At 42.6% G+C, this 20,051-nt stretch overlaps 1 protein-coding gene across 16 annotated transcripts in view; it reads left to right on the forward strand.

Annotated features, from left to right (window-relative positions):
* Positions 1–20,051, forward strand: part of ank1a (ankyrin 1, erythrocytic a) — an 89,063-nt gene that overhangs the window by 62,307 nt on the left and 6,705 nt on the right. For 7 of the 16 annotated variants that reach the window (XM_068704261.1, XM_068704250.1, XM_068704259.1 and 4 more), the window contains 22 exons: positions 563–661; positions 750–842; positions 978–1,050; positions 1,219–1,239; positions 3,343–3,463; positions 3,646–3,724; positions 4,940–5,055; positions 5,136–5,360; positions 5,452–5,606; positions 5,942–6,153; positions 8,133–8,337; positions 8,562–8,658; positions 8,801–9,029; positions 9,117–9,245; positions 9,384–9,503; positions 9,599–9,683; positions 9,912–9,986; positions 10,292–10,423; positions 10,610–10,762; positions 16,419–17,064; positions 17,305–17,653; positions 19,778–19,861. In XM_068704261.1, the coding sequence (XP_068560362.1) occupies positions 563–661; positions 750–842; positions 978–1,050; positions 1,219–1,239; positions 3,343–3,463; positions 3,646–3,724; positions 4,940–5,055; positions 5,136–5,360; positions 5,452–5,606; positions 5,942–6,153; positions 8,133–8,337; positions 8,562–8,658; positions 8,801–9,029; positions 9,117–9,245; positions 9,384–9,503; positions 9,599–9,683; positions 9,912–9,986; positions 10,292–10,423; positions 10,610–10,762; positions 16,419–17,064; positions 17,305–17,653; positions 19,778–19,861 (3,498 nt within the window). The other 9 variants (XM_068704251.1, XM_068704258.1, XM_068704255.1 and 6 more) reach the window with 8 other exon arrangements.

The raw sequence follows: 20,051 nt of genomic DNA on the forward strand, positions 1-20,051 counted from the left end.
TGTGAAAGCTGTTAGTAATGATTTATTGGAGTCAGGGCATTTAACCTGACTAAAGTGTAATGTGAGATGCAGTATTTATATTCATATTATGATATATGCACAAATGTGTTAAGTATGGTTAGATTTAGGGAAGCAATTCAGAATTATCTTCATTACTGAGTAATCAGCAGATTGTTGTCTTGATTTAGTTTGTAAAAATAAGTCAAACATTTCCATGACAAGATCCCAGAGCTGACATATTCAAATTGCTTGTTTTGTCTGGCTAATAGTCCAAAATCTGAAGATATTCAGTTTATTATATCATTGAAGACAGGCATTTGAGAAGCCGGAACCAGTGGATTTTTGCTTTTGTTGACTGAAATGATTAACCTATTGTATAAATTGTTAAAATAATACTTGTAATTGTTTCAGATTACAATTGTCCATTGTACTGACTTGTTGTGATGCTTGCTCTACCAGCTTTACTAATTCAGGAATAATTCTAGTGAAATATGTTATTTAGATGCATCTTAGATGTAATTTGTACTTTCATGAGAAATAATACATTTAGTATCTCTTCCAGCTTGGTTACACTCCTCTGCACCAGGCGGCCCAGCAGGGACACACAGACATTGTGACACTGTTGCTGAAGCATGGAGCTCAGCCCAACGAGACTACAACAGTGAGCATGAACTCGCCTTGTCTTCTTCAAAAGGACTGATAAAGTTTTGTTTTGAGATCTGATCAAACTGCTCCTCTCTGTCTGGTAGAACGGTACTTCAGCTCTGGCCATTGCTAAGAGGTTGGGCTACATCTCTGTGAGTGACGTCCTAAAGCTCGTCACTGATGAGACGGTTTCCATGGTGAGAAATTTAGAAACGCTACTCTACCCTCAGGATACAACACTGGCAATAAGTGGGCATGCTGATCACATGGAAATAAGAAGTTTAAACGCACTGTTGTGTCTGTAATTGGTTTTTCCTCTTCCTTCTGTGCAGACGACCACGGAGAAACATCGCATGAGTTTCCCAGAAACAGTGGATGAAATACTGGACGTGTCTGAGGATGAAGGTAGGGAAGGGAATTGTTATTAATCACATAAAACAGTCGGAAACAATGTTTAATCGACTATGTTGATGTTATCTAAACATTACTTCCTGTCTATGAGGCTGATTTTATGATGTTTTAACTCGTTACATAAATATTCATTTTTTTCCAATTCCTTTTGCCCTTTTTTAGGAATTGCACAGCTAACATTAGGTATGAATGTCTCTTTCTTTCTTCGTGCGGCATTCATAGGTCGTTGTATTGAAGTGTGTGGCTCCATTTCAAGCTCACTCTCTCAATCTTTACCTCTCTGCCTCTCTCTCGCTCTCTCTCGTAGTGGCGCTCACTGTGATGGTGGCTCTGGTTTCTCATTGGCATGCACCCATAGCACCCATGTCTGTAACCTGTATGAGTCCCTTCAATAACATTCTCATTCTCTAACGCCCCAGGTTTTTTTCCCCTCCATGTTATGTTGGCACAATTACAATCGTAGCCTACATATATATCACCCCCGTGGGTATCGGATCCATTATTCCTTGTATCAAAACAAGGATATTAAATCTTTAATAAAATATTTTAAATCTTTTCTGTGAGTGTTAGCAGTTCATAATTGAGTAGCGCTGTCATCGCTTTGAAATGTGTGTGTCCTCAGTTCTGTCTGCATTTAAATCTGTCTTCATTGCGATGTACCGCATATCTTTTGTTTTTTTGCCATGTCACCTGTATTTGTTAGCCGGGAGGTTTGAAATATGTTGCGAGTGCTTATACTCAACATTTTTGATCATGTGACTATTTCTATCTGAAAGGAGTTGCTTGTAGTGATAAACCCACAGAGAATTATCACCTGACTCCACAGTTACCTTCAGCTCTATGGAGGTTTCTACCTAACTGTTTTGGTTTTGCAGCCCGCAACTTTACTTTTTTTGGTTCAGTCTCACCGCTCTCATTACATTTCAGCAGCAACAGACAGCTGTTTCGGATAAAGTCCAAATAAAGAGCTGAAAGCAGAGTGAATATAGGGCTCATTCATCAGGACAGAGACATCACAATGATAACATTGCTGTGTCTTGTGGTTGTGTAACTGTTAGTCAACAAGTTCAACATATCTTTGAGTCATATTTTAACTCACAGCTTGTTTCTGCTAAGGTAACAAACAGGTATTGCAGGTTTAACTCTTAATGCCTGACGTTTACAACCGACATTGTCTTGTTATTTTTAGTCCCCTGATAATTCAACAGACAGATTGTCACCTTTGCTCTAAAAATAGAAAGCAGCCGAGACGCCGTCTTAAAGACACATCTCATTTTAGAAATGGTGAAATGATTTTGGCAGGTTATCTGATGCACTCGCCCGTAACACTTCGCCTACATGACGTGGCACACATGCACGGCACACAAGACAGAAAGTATCCAGGACACGAGTTGACTCGTATTAACCTGTGAGTAATGCACTCACAGAGTCAAACATAGCGTAATGACTACCACATCACTTTGGCTCTCGACCGCTGACAGACCGCCCACTCACACAAGCTGTGGTCACAAATTAATACACACGGGAGACTCGTTTCTGGTGAATTCTTGAAAATTACCGTGTGTTTTGGGGGGTAAGTAACCCACCTCTGCTTACATGAAGATATACTGTAGTTTTAAAGAAGAACCGCTTGTATTTTGATCATCATGTGTGTTGCAGTGGGCTGATGCTGTTCTGATTGTCTCTGTGTTTGCGTTTTAGAGCAAATCTCCTCATGCATTGCTCTCTGAGACAGTTGATGTCTAAATCTTCCAGTTTAAAAGCTGTTTATTCACTTGACATTTTTGGAATGAGATTATGCTGATGCATGCTCTCCCCAGAGAAAGTGCATTGTGCACATATATAATGCTGTTGTCTCCAACTGAGAGTTTATGGGTTTTTAAAACTACATCTGTAAGGTGTCCGCTCTTATTTCAATGTAGTAATGCTTTAGTGGTTCTTAATGAAAAGTGTTGGACTCAGCAGCCTGTGACTTCAGCTGATTTCAGTGACCTGCTGTATTGATCCTGTCTTCATACCTGATTTTTAAGTGTTACTGGCGTTAGGTCAAGGGGCTGCATTTAATTTTTTGCCAGTGATTAGCAGTATGAAGATGAATGTACAGAGCATCGTCACTATCGCCTCATCTCACCGATCTACCGCCTGAATCACAGAGCCATCTCCTAACGTCTAACCCTTCTAACCGCTGGTTAACAATCTTGTTCTCTTCTTTCTCTCTTTCTCTTGTGCTGTTTCACCAACCTGACCACGGTCTGTTCGCTCTCTTTGCCATGTTGTTCTCTGAAGGAGAGGAGCTCCTGGGGACAGAAGGGGCCAGGTACATGAAGATGGATGACATGAAAGACCATGATGACGATTTCCTCTCCCCCAAGAAATCACTGGAGTACGAGAGAGGGCTGGGCACAGCGTAAGGGGGGCTGGGTGGGGAAACGGCAGAGAGCCAAGCTGGTAGTCACAAGCTAATAGGTGGATGGATAGAGGGGGATGCACCATAGACACCCACTAAACACCAGGGATGAGCACTTGGGAGGAGATGTAAGGAAATTTCTTCATCTAACTTGTGTTTTTTTCTCTCTTTTCATGCAACAGGAATTACTCCCCAGCCATTCCCAGGATCCCCAGAGTCTCTCCGGAGACCGTTATCCTGAAAGAACATGAGATGGATCAGGTACTGTTACTTTACACAGCAGCATGAGTAAGATACTGAAGGGATAGTTTGGGTGTTTTGAAGTTGGATTGTAAGAGGTTATCCGTAGTCACTGTATTACATACATTGGACAGCGGTCGGCATGTCCCCAGTTTGGAGAAACTGACAAGAGTACCGACATAAGTGATGTACTGTTGTGGACACTTGCAGCATCAAAACGTATTATAGACACCTAAAAGAAAGACTCACCTAAAATAATCAATATCAGTTTAAGTATATGCTATATTTGGAATATTTTCACCGCTTCGTCTTGCTGTCAGACAGCCCTCTCCAGACTCAGTTTGTAACTAGTGTAGATAAGTTACACTTTCAGTTCTACGTCAGAAAATATTCTAGATATAGCGTGCACTTAAACTGATATAAAAGAAAAGACTGTTAGTCCCAAGCATAGGCCAAACTACAAAAACACAGGATCCTTCATTTCCTACATTGCAACTTTATAATGTCTCTCATTAGACGTTCCTTAACGCAAATAATTACATCATTTGAACTTGACCAGTTTGTGATGCATGGTTTCTGTTGTGAATTTGTATTCTCGAAGCCCAAGCTGAAATGACTCAAGGGCTCAAAAATGTGTGGAGTGCCCCTTTTGCTCAAGGTCCATTTACCAACGTTTATCAAAGTCACCTTTTTTGCAGTTTACTGCATCTCAAAGCAAAACCTCAGCAAAATATAGTTTGCCAAGTTTTCTACAATCTCCAAAACATCTGAGCAGCCTCCATCTGCTGATGAAGTCTGAGATGCAGTTGAAAGCTCAGAACAATATATAGAAAGTGAACCTTGAGTTAAGGGTTGAGTTTTTAAGTCAAACTGCTATTTCCAAGGTCATCATTATGAAGGGTTGTGTATCATGGTCATGCACTTAACACACGGTTTTGATTAAAACTTCAAAATGATGCAAGTTATTGTAGTTCCACCCTTTCTGTTACATGTTAATGTAAATGAAAATCCTTATTCAAAGGCCTTTTGAAGGTTAATGATGTACTTTCTACATATCCACCATAAAAATAGCACTTGAAAAATGAGCACATGAGCATAAGCTGCCATCATAGCCCTCTCAATATCATCTCCATTTAACAGATGATGGTGTAAGTAATATAATAGTAATATAAACATTATGCTAAACAGAGTTCATCTGCGAATGTCATGAACAGTTTGTCTTTTTGTCTCTCGTAGCAGCACACTCCACTTCCACTGCCCAAAGAATATGATGAGGACTCATTGATCCCCAGCAGCCCAGCGACTGAGACATCAGACAATGTCAGCCCAGTCGCCAGTCCCATACACACAGGGTCAGCAAAACATTTCATTTCACTGAATCTTGATTTAATATCTGATCTCACAACTAAAGACAACATTTGTCCAATAACAGGTTCCTGGTCAGTTTCATGGTAGATGCTCGAGGCGGCTCAATGCGAGGCAGCAGGCATAACGGTCTGCGTGTCATCATACCTCCGCGGACCTGTGCGGCTCCCACCCGCATCACCTGCCGCCTGGTGAAGCCGCAGAAGCTGACCAGCCCCCCTCCGCTGGTGGAGGGAGAGGGGCTGGCCAGCAGGATCATCTCCCTGGGGCCAGCCGGGATGCAGTTCCTGGGGTGAGGAAGCAACTGAAACTGGAAATAGTCAAGATGTTTAGTACGTAATTGTCATGTGTTCATGTATAATTCTTTGTGTGATGTGTGACAGACCGGTGATAGTGGAGATCCCCCACTTTGCTGCTCTGGGTCGTGGTGACCGGGAGCTCGTGGTGCTGAGGAGCGAGAATGGCAATGTCTGGAAAGAGCATCGCAATCGCTACGGAGACGAGGTGCTAGAAACAATCCTCAACGGGATGGATGAGGGTAAGAGTTTAAATGCTCGATCTCTGGCTGACACTCATACATTTCTCTGGGGCATAATTATGCATCCAACTGCTTTTCTTGGCAAGACCCACCCTGTGTAGCTGGTTGAGGCAGAGACAATTGGTTACGGTTAGGCACTGACCTCGAGTAGTTACTGTCAGCATAGCCCATTGGTCAGGACCTAAACAAATCAGGTTACCAGTACCTCAACTAGCATGGACTCATGGCGCTTGAATGCTACACAGGGCAGGAAAAGGAAAAGCGGAGGGATTCATAGTAATGCGTCACTGGGTGGTATCACTTCCTGAGAGTTTAACTCCCTCTTATCTCCTCAGAATTGGAAAGTCAAGAGGAGCTCGGGAAGAAGCGAATCCGTCGCATCATCTCCACCGACTTCCCTCTTTACTTTGCTGTTGTATCACGAGTCCAGCAAGAGAGCGACCTGATTGGACCAGAAGGAGGTTCGCTGACAAGTAAACTGGTGCCATTGGTCCAGGCCACGTTTCCTGAGACGGCAGTCACCAAACGAGTCCGCCTGGGGCTGCAGGTGAGATGGGACGATGTGGAGAAGGAAGGAGAAGAAAGACAGAATCGTTAATGCCTGTGTTGCCTGAAAAAAAGCATGTTCAATGTACTTTGATTGATCTTGGAATGACCAGATCATATAAGCACTAGAGACAAGTTTTCCTGATTTATTTTTCTTTTGTTTGTTTACTTAGCTTTTTCAAATTTTTAGAGGACCTTTTTATGTCACTTAGTGCATGCACTTGACACCTTTATACAACTGTGGACTGCTCATTTAGTGCTAATATGTCATTGTTTGTTTTATCTTGATGTCTTTCTCACTAATGTATTTATATCGCTGGCAAAGCCCTGTATTTACTATATTTACTAATTAATTTGAGATACGATCTTTAAGTACAGTAAGTCAAAGTTTGAATTGTTCTGTATTCTTGCAGAATAGCCAGGAAAGATTGTTTGTCAGTGGTTTTGGTATCATGGATGTCTGGAAATGTGCTAATCTTCTTTTTAGATGAACTGGAGTGTTGTCCTGCATAAAATGGGTTGACAGTTGAGCACCTGATCTTCGAACCTTTTAACTTTAATCGACTTCATTTTGTTCAAGCTTTTAACCATCTTTTGTGTGTTTATGGCTACACTTTTCAGGTCTTGATGTTTTATCAAACATTCACACCAAAGACAAGAGAAACTTTTTTAACTTCACCAGGCTCAATTATAGCATCCACTTATGATTTAGCCCTCACAGTGTAATGTCCTGCACCAACATCCTGTTTTAAAATGATACCGTCTCATTGGACTGAAGATAAAAATCAGATAATTTGGGAGTGGGATTTTTGGATATGGTTAAATTGCAGATTACAATACAAAGATTACAACAACCCAATCCATTTGATTTATTTTGGCCACAGTGCTACTTTTCATTATTGCCATTCTCAGTTTCCAAATGTTGCAAATATTTATTAAGGTTTTTAAACAAAAAGTACATTAAATGACATCTTTTCTTCCTTCATAATTATTTGCAGGGGATATGTTTGTTATATAAGTATGCACCATTTTCTCAGATTTGCTGATTTGAGATTTCAAGGCGCCATTTGCATGTGATTTTATTTTGACAGGTTAAATATACTCACTGTATACAATCTGTTTTGCAGTATATATTGTATTGTAGTTCAAGAGTGCGATTGCATTAATCTCTATATTTAACAAAATTTTAATTCTAATTCTAAATCCTTTATGAATATGTAGGTCAGCAATTTATGAATTTTGATTATCAGATGGAAAAGCGTAATTCCAATGTCAGAATATGTTTCAGTAAACCAAAATATAAGGTAGATACAGTATGAATGGACCTTATGTGTTTTGGTTCAACAGCTGTTCTTCAGACGCATGAATGAATTTATGATAAGCTAAATATGTCTTGGAAACTAACATGCTACCACACATGCCGTAACCTCTAAAATGAAAATAGTGAATGTAACTGAATGTTAGTTAAATAGGATATGGATATCATTTTTTATTAACATATTTTTAGGAACATATCTATTTAACTCAAATGTTTCTGTAGTAAACATGTCATGAATGGCCTTGTGAAAAAACCACAGTGCCTTTTTCTTTGATATCAATTTTGTCATAATGATTGTAAAAGCTTCATGTTAACACACATTGTTATATTTTACAATAAAAAAGTTATTAAGTCCTACCGATTTGTGCTGCAATTGTCTTTTCAAATGTGTTATTTAAATCATTAGCTATTTTATTCACTGTGGACTTCTCTCTCCCTTTCTCTTCACTTTTAATTTTTTCCTATTCGGTTCTCCTTTCTTTTACCCTTTTTTCCTCATCCAACACCCCATCATACATCTCCCGTTGTCTCATTCTACCTACTATCCTGTAATCTTTGTTCATACGTTTCTTTTGTCTAATTATCCTTTTTTTTCCACCACATCATCACACCTGTGTCCATGTTACGTACCCTCTCTCTCCATCATTTACTTTCAACCTCAGGCTCAGCCAGTTCCAGATGAGCTGGTTGCAAAGCTGCTGGGTAACCAAGCAAATTTTAGCCCCGTGGTCACTGTGGAGCCTCGGCGACGCAAGTTCCACCGGCCCATTGGTCTGTGTATACCCCTGCCCCCGTCCTGGAGAGACAGTCCCAGAGACTCTGGGGAGGGCGACACTACCAGTCTGCGTCTGCTTTGCTCTGTCATAGGTACTGCATGCCGCGACTGGGAGTTGTGTGGGTGGTGAGTAAGTGTGTGTGTGTTTGTGTCGACTGGAGCAGTATCTTCCATGGCGAGGATGAAAGATTAGTTGGATGTAAAAAGTATTTGTTCTTATATTGTACAAACACTGTCACTGTGAGACTTCTTCTTTGTGACCTTTGCTAAAGCCAGATTAACCAGTTTGCCCTTTCTCATTCTGTATTATTTCCAGGCGGCACAGCCCCAGCCCAATGGGAAGACATTACTGGCACCACCAAGCTTATGTATGCTAAAGACTCTGCCAGTTTCACAACCAATGTTTCAGCACGGTAAGCTCAGTTGGCAACACGTACATATCCGCCATCGTACCATAAAGTTTAATGTACGCCTTTACCATCGAACATCATTTTATCAAGCAACTAGACTGACTTATGTTCAATACTGTGATTACATGTCATTGTTTCCTCTCAGATTCTGGCTCGCAGACTGTCCTCGTACAGCTGAGGCCGTCTCCTTTGCCAACCTGCTCTACAGAGAGCTGTCAGCTGTACCCTACATGGCCAAGTTTGTGGTGTTTGCAAAGATGAATGAGCTGCGTGAGGGCCGCCTGCGCTGCTACTGCATGACCGACGATAAGATGGATAAAACCCTGGAACAGCATGAGAACTTCACAGAGGTGGCTCGCAGCAGAGACATAGAGGTCAGTTTAAAGACGAGGGCAGTGCATCATACTACTGTTGTAAAATTGTAGTGTAGCGTAGGCTAATGCCTGTGTCTTGTCTTGCAGGTGATGGAAGGAATGCCGCTTCACCTGGAGTGTTCAGGGAATCTGATACCCGTGAGGAAGGCCACCCAGCAGCCTCGCTGCTTCAGCTTCCAGGCCTTCAGAGATAACCGACTTCCTGTCTCTGTTAAGGTATTACCAGTTGTCTTCCTCTCACAGATGTTTCTTCAGTTTTATGTTCTTTGTCGCACACTTGTTACTGCACCAGCTCTGTCTCCACGCTACATATGTATGTGTCTTCATTGCTCTCCTTGTGTCCGTGTGTCTAAGGTGAGAGACAGCAGTAAAGAGCACACTGGATTTCTGTCTTTCCTGCGCAAGTCCACTAAATATGAGGACAGCCAACACGTACTCTGTAACCTCAACATCACCATGCCTGCATGTATCAAGGTAAAGCTCTCAAAGCTACAAGACACATACAGTGTATTTAATTGTAGTAATTTTCCCTGATATGGCAGACTCAAGTGTTTGCTTGTGACTGGCAGATTGTTGGGAGTGAAGACCGGAGGCGAACCCTAACCCCACTGGCTTTAAGAGAAAGATACAGCGCCCTAAATGAACCTGCTATGGGTATGAGGCTCTCACTTTCCCACTTGTATAGCATTGTACCTGCTTATTTTCTTGTGATGATATACGACTATAAGGCACAGTGTGATGGCAATTCTGTTTTTTTTCATCATTTTGCTTCATCTACAGTTGTGTTCCATATACAGAATCAATAGGCGTTGCAATGCAGGGATAATCATTCAATTTTACAGGATCAGATGTTAAATATCCGTTTTGGTCTGGTTTGTGCAGCATCAATGAGTGCCATGGAGAGGACGGAGCTAAAGATGGCTGTGATTGCAGAACAGTTGGGACTGAGCTGGGCTGGTGAGTGAACAAGAATATACTGAATCTGCTTTTATTTGTCGTAAACCATCCATGTGTACCTTATGTCTGACAAGCTTGCCTAGCTCTCTGCTGATTAAGGTCTAACATGGCGACCAGCCAATGAAACTAATTATTTCCTGTGTTCCTGCCAAGAGCCATAGCTGTTTGTTCTGCCTCTTCTGGACAGAGCAACTGTGAAGCACAGTGCCATTTAAAGACTGCGCACACTATAATAGCATGAAACAGGTGAAATTATGTGAATATTTCCTTTACTTCCGTGATCTTCGTCTTCTCCTTTTCTACAGAGTTGGCGCGCGAGCTTCAGCTCAGCGTGGATGACATCAATAAGATCCGTGTGGAGAATCCTAACTCGCTGCTGGAGCAGAGCTCTGCGCTGCTCAACCTGTGGGCCACCCGCGAGGGCAAGAGGGCCAAGAGTGAGTATATGAGATCTGAGATTGCTGTGAATTTCTCTCATCCCCTCATGTCTTTATTTACGTCTCTTTAACCCAATTAAAGTCCAATTGTTGTTGTAATGGTTTTGCTGTTTGTCCTGGAAACCCCCTTCCCCTCCTTCTCTTTTTCCTTGTCTTGTGTCTCTCCTTCTCACATCTTCCCTGCAGTGGAGAGCTTGTACGCAGCTCTGAAAAGTATTGACCGTATGGACATAGTCAACATGTTGGAGGGCCAGCCGCCTCAGCCTGCCAGACAAGGCTCCCGCGATTTCAGCAGACGTCGACACGAGAGAGACAACCCCTCCCCTGGTATGACCAATGGTAAGTTCCCTCCCCAAATCCCACAATGCAGCCCCTTTCCCATGTCCCTTTTTCCTTGACCCTGAGCCATCTTTCCAATAAACATTCCTACTCACTCTCTAAAATCCGCTGAAGGCAAAGTGAAGTGTGTTTCCCTCTGAATTCTCTCTGTTGTTCCCATATCTTTATTGTTTATTCCGCCGGGATGCTGTTGTGTATGAAAGCTGCCACAAACGTCAAACTTTTGCAGGACTTTGCCCAGGCAACATGCAGAGGGACTCAGGACACTCCTACTGTGCTACAACCTGTGTAGTGCTTTTGGTTATACGTACATTTCTCCATGTATTCATTCAATGTGATGGGAAGTAAAGTGAAGTATACAAAAAAGTATGATTTAAATGATGAATTATAGTTTGCATCCCATTACGGAAAAGCCTTTCAGCAAAACACTCCACATAGATATAAGTAAAGTATCCTATCATTAACAGTAATAGTTTTATTAGTCATTTTTGCTGTCATTATTGTTATTTTGTGTTCTCTTGTCAAATAATTAGATTAGTCAGTATTTGACTATATATATACATATATATATATGAGTTTTCCGCCCATTAAAAAGTTAGAGGGACTACATTCTAGAGTGATATTTTGTCTATAAAACAACATATCGTCATACATGATCAGTCCACGTAGATCATACTATAAGTATAACCTAGCTTAACTGACTTCCTTACTAATTGTCAGTCCTCAGTCTTTTACTCCTTTCCCTCATGGTTTCCTTCACACATGCATACCGTACATCTTATTGACTCCATTTTCACCTCTGGACTGGTGAGCTCCCCATCTTACTGGACTGGCTTCTTCTCTCTGTATCCAGTGCAGACGATGAGTCAGTCTGACAGGTGACAGGTCCTATTCTGTGAAAACTGGAGCAATACTCAGAGATGTAACAATGCATAGAGATACGACCATGAGGCTCAAAGGGTGAAAAGGGAGATGTTCAGATCACAGCTGCAGTGAATCTGATAACCATATATCTGTCTTGTCTGTCTATCTGTCTGGCTACCTGCCTCCCAAAGGCCGTTCCTGCTTTGACGTTCTGCATAAAAACGTGGCGGCACTTTGAATACCTGAATATTGTGTCTTCTGGTAATCTCGCAATGATCACAGCGACGGGTCTCCAAACGTTTATGATTTACTATCCAGATTAAGTATGTCCTAACGGCACAGTGACCAAGTGGTGGACCAGAACTGACTTTTTAGGCAGTAAATACAATGAGTAAATGAACCAAATGGTCAGTTGAATCAAAAATAACCATCAGGCTTCATCTTCAAAATAAATATTGTGGTAGACAGTGAAGGACTAAATACATACATTTGTTTTTCAATTTCCTTGTGCATTAGATGTATTTATTAATTCAGTATTATACCAATAAGTTGAAATTTTGGGAAATATTCCAATTTGCTGTCTTGCTGAAGACGATCAATACCACTGTCATGTCTGTACGGTAAATATGAAGCTACTGACTGTTTTGCTTAGCTTAGCATTAAGACTGGAAACAGCTTGCCTGTATCTGTCCAGGCTAGCTGTTTTAATCCTATAGTGGAGATGGAAAGAGTAGTCACTGTGTTAATTTGTGTCCTTAAGCGGTGCTGGTATGAGAATGTTTTAACTTTGGATGGAGCCAGGCTAGCTGTTTTCAGTCTTTATGCTAAGCTAAGCTAAGCGGCTTCTAGCGGTAGCTTCATATTTACCGTACAAATATGAGAGCTGCTTCTCATCTAACCCTCTGCAACAAAAGCAAATTAGTGTATATCCCCAAATGTAGAACTACTCCTTTAATTCAGGTTCAGTCCTCCATAAACTAATTATCATTATTATTGAAATAATCTTTTATAGAACAAGCTGGCAGAATATTGGCTAGAGAGTAGAGGAGTCAGTTATACTGCAGTCTTCATTCTATCTCTCTGTCTTTACCTGTCTTCCCCTCTTTTTGTCAGAACATTGTCTGTAGGATTTTACTTATGCGTGATCCTTCGTAGTAGTAGTAGTAGTAGTAGTGCGCCTCTATTGTAGGTAAGCACATTTCGGAAGTTTGCTCAAGATAATTCCAGGTTAGGAAAGATAGAACCTCTTGTTTTAGACATTTTTAAGAGGAAATTTAAATTCTCTCTGCCTGTGGCTGCATGGGGAGTAGTTTGAGTCTCTTTAGGGCTAATGTTGAATGTCCTTTTGGGAGCCCTGTTTTCATTCCCTGTGAATCTGTCCCTCTCTCTGTGTTTCTCTGGACATGTCATCTGCAGCCTAGCCGTCCTACTCTTCCTCCTTCTCACTCCTCTCCGAACTCTGACCTCATGCCAACTTCATGTTGACCTCTGACCCACATCTTTATCTTTTATCTTTTTTTTTTTTTTTTTGCGACTAGTCGTGCATTTTCTTTTTTTTTGTGCTCTTGAAAACCCCACTTTTTTAAGTGTCCGCTCTGTGACCAATACCCCTCACACAGACTGTGTACTCAGCACCCACTGGGAGGGGGGAGGTGACCCTCGCTCTCTCTCGCTGTTTCTGTCTGTGACCATCACCCTATTTTATATTCCTCTTCCTCTCTTGCTGCTCTTCTTTTCTCTTTTTCCTATCCCTTCTTCCCCTGCCCTCCTGCCTGTCTGCATGTGCATGAGGCTGACTATCATCGCTCATCTCCCCCTGTGTTTGCATGGAGACACTGGGATGAGGGGCAGGAGTAGCACTGGCTAGTTGGAGATGACGACTCAAACGCTGCATTGGCCCTTATTGCTGCTTGACCAACAGACGTGTTCGTGCATGGCATGCATACTGATAATGGACCTACAGTCGGTCTCTTCCTCCTCGGTGATCCGTCCCAAGGGGGGTAAAAAAGGCCACAAACCTTTTTTTGTGAACTGTGACTTGCGTCTGTTTTGTTCATGTATGAATGTTGTGGTTGTTTTGTATGTCACTGATTCTATGTAGACTGTGTCCATCTGATGGCTTATTTAATGTAAATATATGTTTTTAATGTCTTTGTGAGTGTTCTTCGAGGGTCAATTTGATATTGGTCCTTCCCTAAATGTAATTCTGCTTATTGTTTAATGTCTGTGTGAGTGTATCAGTGTGTGTTTTAAGTTGTATATTGTAAGTGTTTTGTGTCCTCCATATACATTTGACCAGTGTATTAGTGTTGAGTATGGACAAAATTACTATATTTCCTTTACATGTATTTTATGTGAGCTTTGCTACTTTGTTTTTCTGTATTTGTGTCTTTTCCAATCAGCGGGGTCAGGCAATAATTTTTCTAATTTCACACTTCCACATTCCTTTTATTTATTTTTTTCTCTTTCTTTCACCATCATTTCATTATCTTCTAACATGAAGAGAGAGGGCTGACAAACAATTTCACTATCTAATTCATCGCAAACAAAAATCTAGTAGTAGTTTGTGTGGTGTCACAGAAAACTCATAAAACTCACAAAAAATTGTCATAAAACAATAAGTTTGACTTCAGGTCTGGATACATTTCATAAACACACAGACTTCCACCATATTTCCAATACACACCTGATCCTGCACCTCATTTACTTGCAAGAGACATTTTTGTAGGTACTTACTTCAAAACAGACTTTGTCTTCTTCATTATATAAAGAATAGGCTTGTTTGAAGAAATTAGTTCATATCAGTTCAATAAAGAGCTTGTTGTTTTTAGATTTGAATGCTATTATGGCTATAAATGTTTTTGCTGCAGCTTATAGTACTCTGATTTAATGCAGCATTTAAAGTGAAGCCAAAGGACAATCAAGAATTTGTTAATGGTGCCCCTGATCTCTAAAGGAACCTTACCCAATATTTTCTGTAAGGAATGAGGATTTGAAACTTATATTCAACTCTTAACTCATCATCTTCATTGTTAAGGTAGGACAATAAGATATTTCATCAACAATGGATGTCAAAATACTTTTGTTAGACTCTTTTAACTTCATAAGACAGAGCACGTTACAAAAACAAATATATATATATATATATATATATATATATATATATATATATATATATGATTGCTATTTTCTATAGACAACTGACAGCAGCTGAGAGAAAAAGTAGGACAAGAGGTTCTTCTGGCCGCTTGGTGTCACAAATATATCCTGCACTCTCAGCAGTACTCAACAGCAGCACTGCCAACCATGAATCAAGTTACATCCTGCAGCTCTGCACAGCTTCCTCATCACAACAGTATACACACACAGTCTCTCTCTCTCTCTCACATGCAGAAGGTGAACCGCCTCCTCGTCTTGCTCTTATCTACATACTGTATGCTCTGCATTACATCTCCTATTTCATCCTCTGGGGAATGTACTTCCTGATAACTCACCCTGTAGAATGACAGTCATAGTGTCACTCACACTTTGTTTTACCTACATTGCCATTCATTGCAGGTTTTACATAAACTATTTCCATGATAGTTTTTCATTTATAGAGTAATTCATTCTGTATGATCAAGATGGATACAAGGCACATTCTATGTACAGTAAAAGTGCATTCTTTGCAACGTAGCCTTCTTTCTTTTTGTGCAATATAAAGTAATTATTTCAATTAAAAAAAACATTCCTGCTGCCATGACATTGTGCTCTATCATGCCAGGTCTGCCTTTACAAAAAATAAATCGTTACAGAGGGTTTTCAAGACAGTTGAAGGAGTGACCTGAGTCCACAGCACATTAACAATGTGCAGTTTTTACTAATTTATATAATTGGACTTAAAATACTCAAATTCAAATCTATGTTTGAGACCATGTGACTTTCACAACAGACGGAAAAATCAAGTCTCCTGTATATGTGTTTGAATAAATATCAGCAGTACTATATGTTTATATAGCTGTCTTATATTGACTGCATTATAATGTCAATGAGAGAGCAAGCAGCTGTGTGCAATGAGCTGAAGTGTGTGTGTGTGTGTGTGTGTGTGTGTGTGTGTGTGTGTGTGTGTGTGTGTGTGTGTGTGCACTTGTGTGTGAGGAGAGGATGAGATTGCCTGCGTGCATGCTATCCAGCCTGACAACAATATTAACCTGCCTGTTTTTTGAGTGGGTTTGAATGCATGCATATCTGAGTGTGACTGTGTGATGGTATGAGACGGAGAGTAAGCGAGTGTGTTTATGGCATGTGTATATGTGACTAAGTGTGTGTCCCTGCTGGACAGGTGTGTGTCCCAGCCCCAGGTTGGGGGCAGAGGCAGTAATTCCTGTCCATCTCCCTGCAGGTGGCAGCCGGCAGAGCAGCATCAGTCACTGCTGGGTCCAAACCAAAGTGTCAGTCTCTCAGTCCGTCTGGCTGTGTCTGCTGCTGCTGCTGCTGCTGCTCTCACAGTCAGCGCTGGCTGATCGAGCTTGACAAACCCTCTTCTTAAAGCTGCCCTTGCTCTTTTGTCTTAAGCTCCTTGCACCTTTATTCTAGCTCCTATTGTCTTGCCCCCCCCCCCCCCCCTCTTTCCTTCCCCACTCCTTCCCCATTTGTTCCTTCAGCCTCCTCTACTCCCCCCCCCTCCGCCCCTAGATGCCCAGCTCCTGGGCAGGGGCACTTGCCCCCTCCCGGGGTCCCGGTGCTGTGGGGGTGAGGTGGGGAGCGAGGCGGGGGGCCGGGTGTCAGTGTGCCTCTCTCTGTCTCGCTCCAGGTTATGGGCTCGCGCAGGAAGAGCTTCTCTCACCGGCCTCCATGCAGTACAGCCTGCCCTCCCCGCTGGGTGCTGAGCCTTACTGGCAGGAAGTCTCCAGTCTGGACTGTGCACCCATTGCCACCACAGAAGAAGACACCCTCATGGAGATGTCTGATGTGCAGGTGTGGCCCTCAGGCAACAGCCCATCCCTGGTACCTGTGGAGGACTCCTCGCTTGAGTGCAGCAATGCTGACGATTCAGAAGGTCTTCTGGGGCTGCCGTATGGAAGTCTAGGTCGGCCGGCTAGTCAGGCCAGCGCAGCCAGCGGAGGGGGTGGGGTGCTGAGTGGCTCCATTGAGCTTCCCGAAGACGATTCAGAGATGGGCGTTGACTCACTCAGCACTGCCACGCCAGCCTCGCTTGGGGGCACCATCGCTGGGATCAATCTTAACGGGCTGAACAACTGTCAGGGGTCACGTGCAAGTTCGGAGGTATCAGCAGTCACCAGTACGACTGGTGGAGATGGAGCTGGAGGAGGAGGAAGAGGAGGAGGAGGGACGGGCTCAGAGGAAGGGCTTTCTCTTGTTGCAGGACAGCAAAGGGTGTATGCTCGGCTGAGTGAGTCACCTGGTCTGAGCTGTGTTGCAGACCGGAATGGAGACAGGTGAGTCAGACCTCTGTCTGCCTCTCAGGTGACAAAGTCACAATCACACCAACAAAAGAATAGATCTGTTTAACATCTCCTTAATCTTTATTGCATGTCAGTGGATGTCAGTGGTGAACTGGAGTTATTTTTTCTTAGGGAGGAAGTGACCCCTAATGGGAATGATGAGTTGTTTTACTTTCCTTGGAGAGAAGCCTGTACAGTGTACCACCACCGCAATGATCCGTTCTCCCCTTCCAGGTCAGGAAATGGTGGAAACGGAGGGGGTGGAGGCTCTTTCCTTTCCTACCTGCAGGAGCAGACAGGCCCAGGGTGGATCCCTGTTACTGATCCTACGCAGGCCTGGGTGGGCAGTCAAGCTAAACCCAGGCAGGCTATGGACACCATGATATCATCCGTATGTAACGCTGTGGATGGAGACCAGTCCCGAGTGTCCCAGGAGGCCCTGCTTCAGCCTGTGAGGGACATGGGGCACTCAGAGATCTTACGTGGGCACTTCAGAGGTACCCAGCCATTTGAGAAGGGTTTGGGCTTCCCTCACAGGGTACCAGAGCTGAGGGCCTGGGACGACGTGCGCCTGAAGGGCCAGGTGAGTGTATCGCTCCTTCCATGCCAAATAAGAGGGGTGTTTGTCCTTTATGACAACGAATCAGTTGTACAGATATTACACTTTGTATAAAGTGATGAATGTTGCATAGGCTTTAACTGTTTAACTAATTTATTTCAACTTTAGATTATTAATGATAGGTCCTAGAAACATACAGCAAACATTCTCACACACACACACACACACACACACACACACACACACACACACACACACACACACACACACAGAGTCTAGGGCCCAAGATGGGCACAAACAGTCCGGCCAGATATAGCAAGCATTCTCACTGTCCCGCTCATGTTACATGCCCCCCCCCACCCACCCAAATCATTTCTACGTGTTAATTTTTTGGCACAACGCCACTACACCACACTGTACAGGACAATCTCAGCCGTGAAACTGTAAGCGAGCAGAAATAGACAGTTGCTTTTAGAGCCTTTGTGAGCTTGATTTTGTATGTGCTTTACGCTGGTGAGAAAAGAGCCCTTTTGTTTGACTCAGTCACACTTTAGCTTTTAGTGTGTTGCAGTGCTGCATAATGTCTGCATAGAGATATTTGTTGCTGTAATATTTCGACTAGGCTTTGTGGATGTGAAAATAGTTTGCAATTCAAATCATTGAAGGAAGTCAGGGCACAGGTTTCTTAGAGGTCTTACCACAGCGTAGAGAGCCACAGTGGAGAAGCCATAGGTATTTAAAGCCCACAGATCACATGATCAGAAAGAGAGAGAGGTGGGAATAGAAGCCTCCCAAGGTTGCTTTTGCTTGGAATTGATGTCATTGAGTGGGTACTCCTGACCTGACCGTGGGAAGGAGAAGGAATAAAGACCGGAGGAAAGGGCCCACTGCCCCGGCTAAAGAAGGACGGACATGAACTGAAAGACAAAAAAACAAACTGCAAACTGTACCAGTGAGAGAAGGCCGCAGGCTGCAGCTGTTGCCTTTTTCCGTCAGCTGAGAGAGGCGCTGCATTGGAAACAGGAGCCACTGAAGGCTGAGGGAGTGTATTATCGTGTGGTGCTGTGTTAATTTGCTGGGTTGATGTGGGCCCTGGTGACAGAACTCCTCTTCAGCTTCGTGCTGCTGGCTTTCCTGGTCATCAGCTGTCAGAATGTCCTCCACATAGCCAGCGGCTCCGTGCGGTCCGTGCTCACCTACATACACGCTCAGCTGGATCGTGAGCTCGGTGAGGTCGAGGGAGTGGCTGATGAAGAAGAGAACGTCACCACCAGAGTGGTCCGCCGCAGAGTCATCCTCAAGGTACAGAGAGAGGGACAGAGGACCGTCGAGCAAAAATTTGAAGACAGGATTAACAGTCAGGAAAGAAATGGAGAAAATATTGTTTGGTTAAAGGGTGAAGGAAGCGGTATATTTGGAGTGATATCGGTTTGTGTTGATATGGATAAATGACTTGACAGGGTTGTGTGACAAAAGTGGCAGTGAGGATTAACTTAGGACAATGTGTATGACAATGACAAAAACTGATTTGAATCAATACAGAAATAATAATTCATATTATAATAATTTGATTTAGTTAAAATGACCATCAAATTGCTGTGAAAATGTGGCTAAATGTATCTTCTGCTGATATGGAGGTAAATAGATTGTCTTGGGCTCAACAAGTTTGGACTCTAATTCTATTAAGCCTTATGGACTCTCCCTCCTGAATATCAGACTCTGTCAATGCTAACACGTGTGTTGACAAGTTTTATTCAGGTCTACACGGGCTGGACTGGCCCTTGTCCTCGCTTCTCCGGCTGTCTTTGAGCTTATAAATAGCTCTGTGACACGCTGCAAATTATTAGGGGCTATAACAGCATTGTCATGACCCTCATCAACAGTAATTATATATGTCGCTAAGAAACTCGAAGAATCCCAACTGTTGGATGCACATGCTTCCGCAAACAACACTCTAACCCCTCTAACCCCTCACACATCTGTTGTTCATCTGCTTCTCTGTCTTTCAACTAAGTGGAGGGGTTTATGGTGTGCATGTAATTACACTGCAGTGACAGCTATTTTAACATGCACTAGGGTCATCATTTACTCTTGAGTTTACGTAACTTTTTTAACTTTAGGAAATCATATCTTGTTTTCTGTCCGCAGGGCGATGAAGTTGAAGATCTTCCTGGGGAGCATGTAAGCGAGGAACAGTTTACCGATGAACATGGAAACATCGTCACAAAAAAGGTCAGCCACTGAAAGATGTTTTTAAGCTGTATTCTTAAACTGGGGTCTGGTGATTGTTTTCACCTATGACAGTGTTATAATACTCATTCACCATCTCTCCACGGAACTATTATTAAACTAATAATCATTATAAAGTTATTCACATATGAAATTACGCTATCGATACACTGAATGTCCCCAAGAAATAGAT

Source organism: Cebidichthys violaceus, unplaced genomic scaffold (genome assembly GCF_023349555.1).
Source record: "Cebidichthys violaceus isolate CVI_PGR_0920_01 unplaced genomic scaffold, fCebVio1.0.p SCAF_9, whole genome shotgun sequence".
NCBI lineage: Eukaryota > Metazoa > Chordata > Actinopteri > Perciformes > Stichaeidae > Cebidichthys > Cebidichthys violaceus.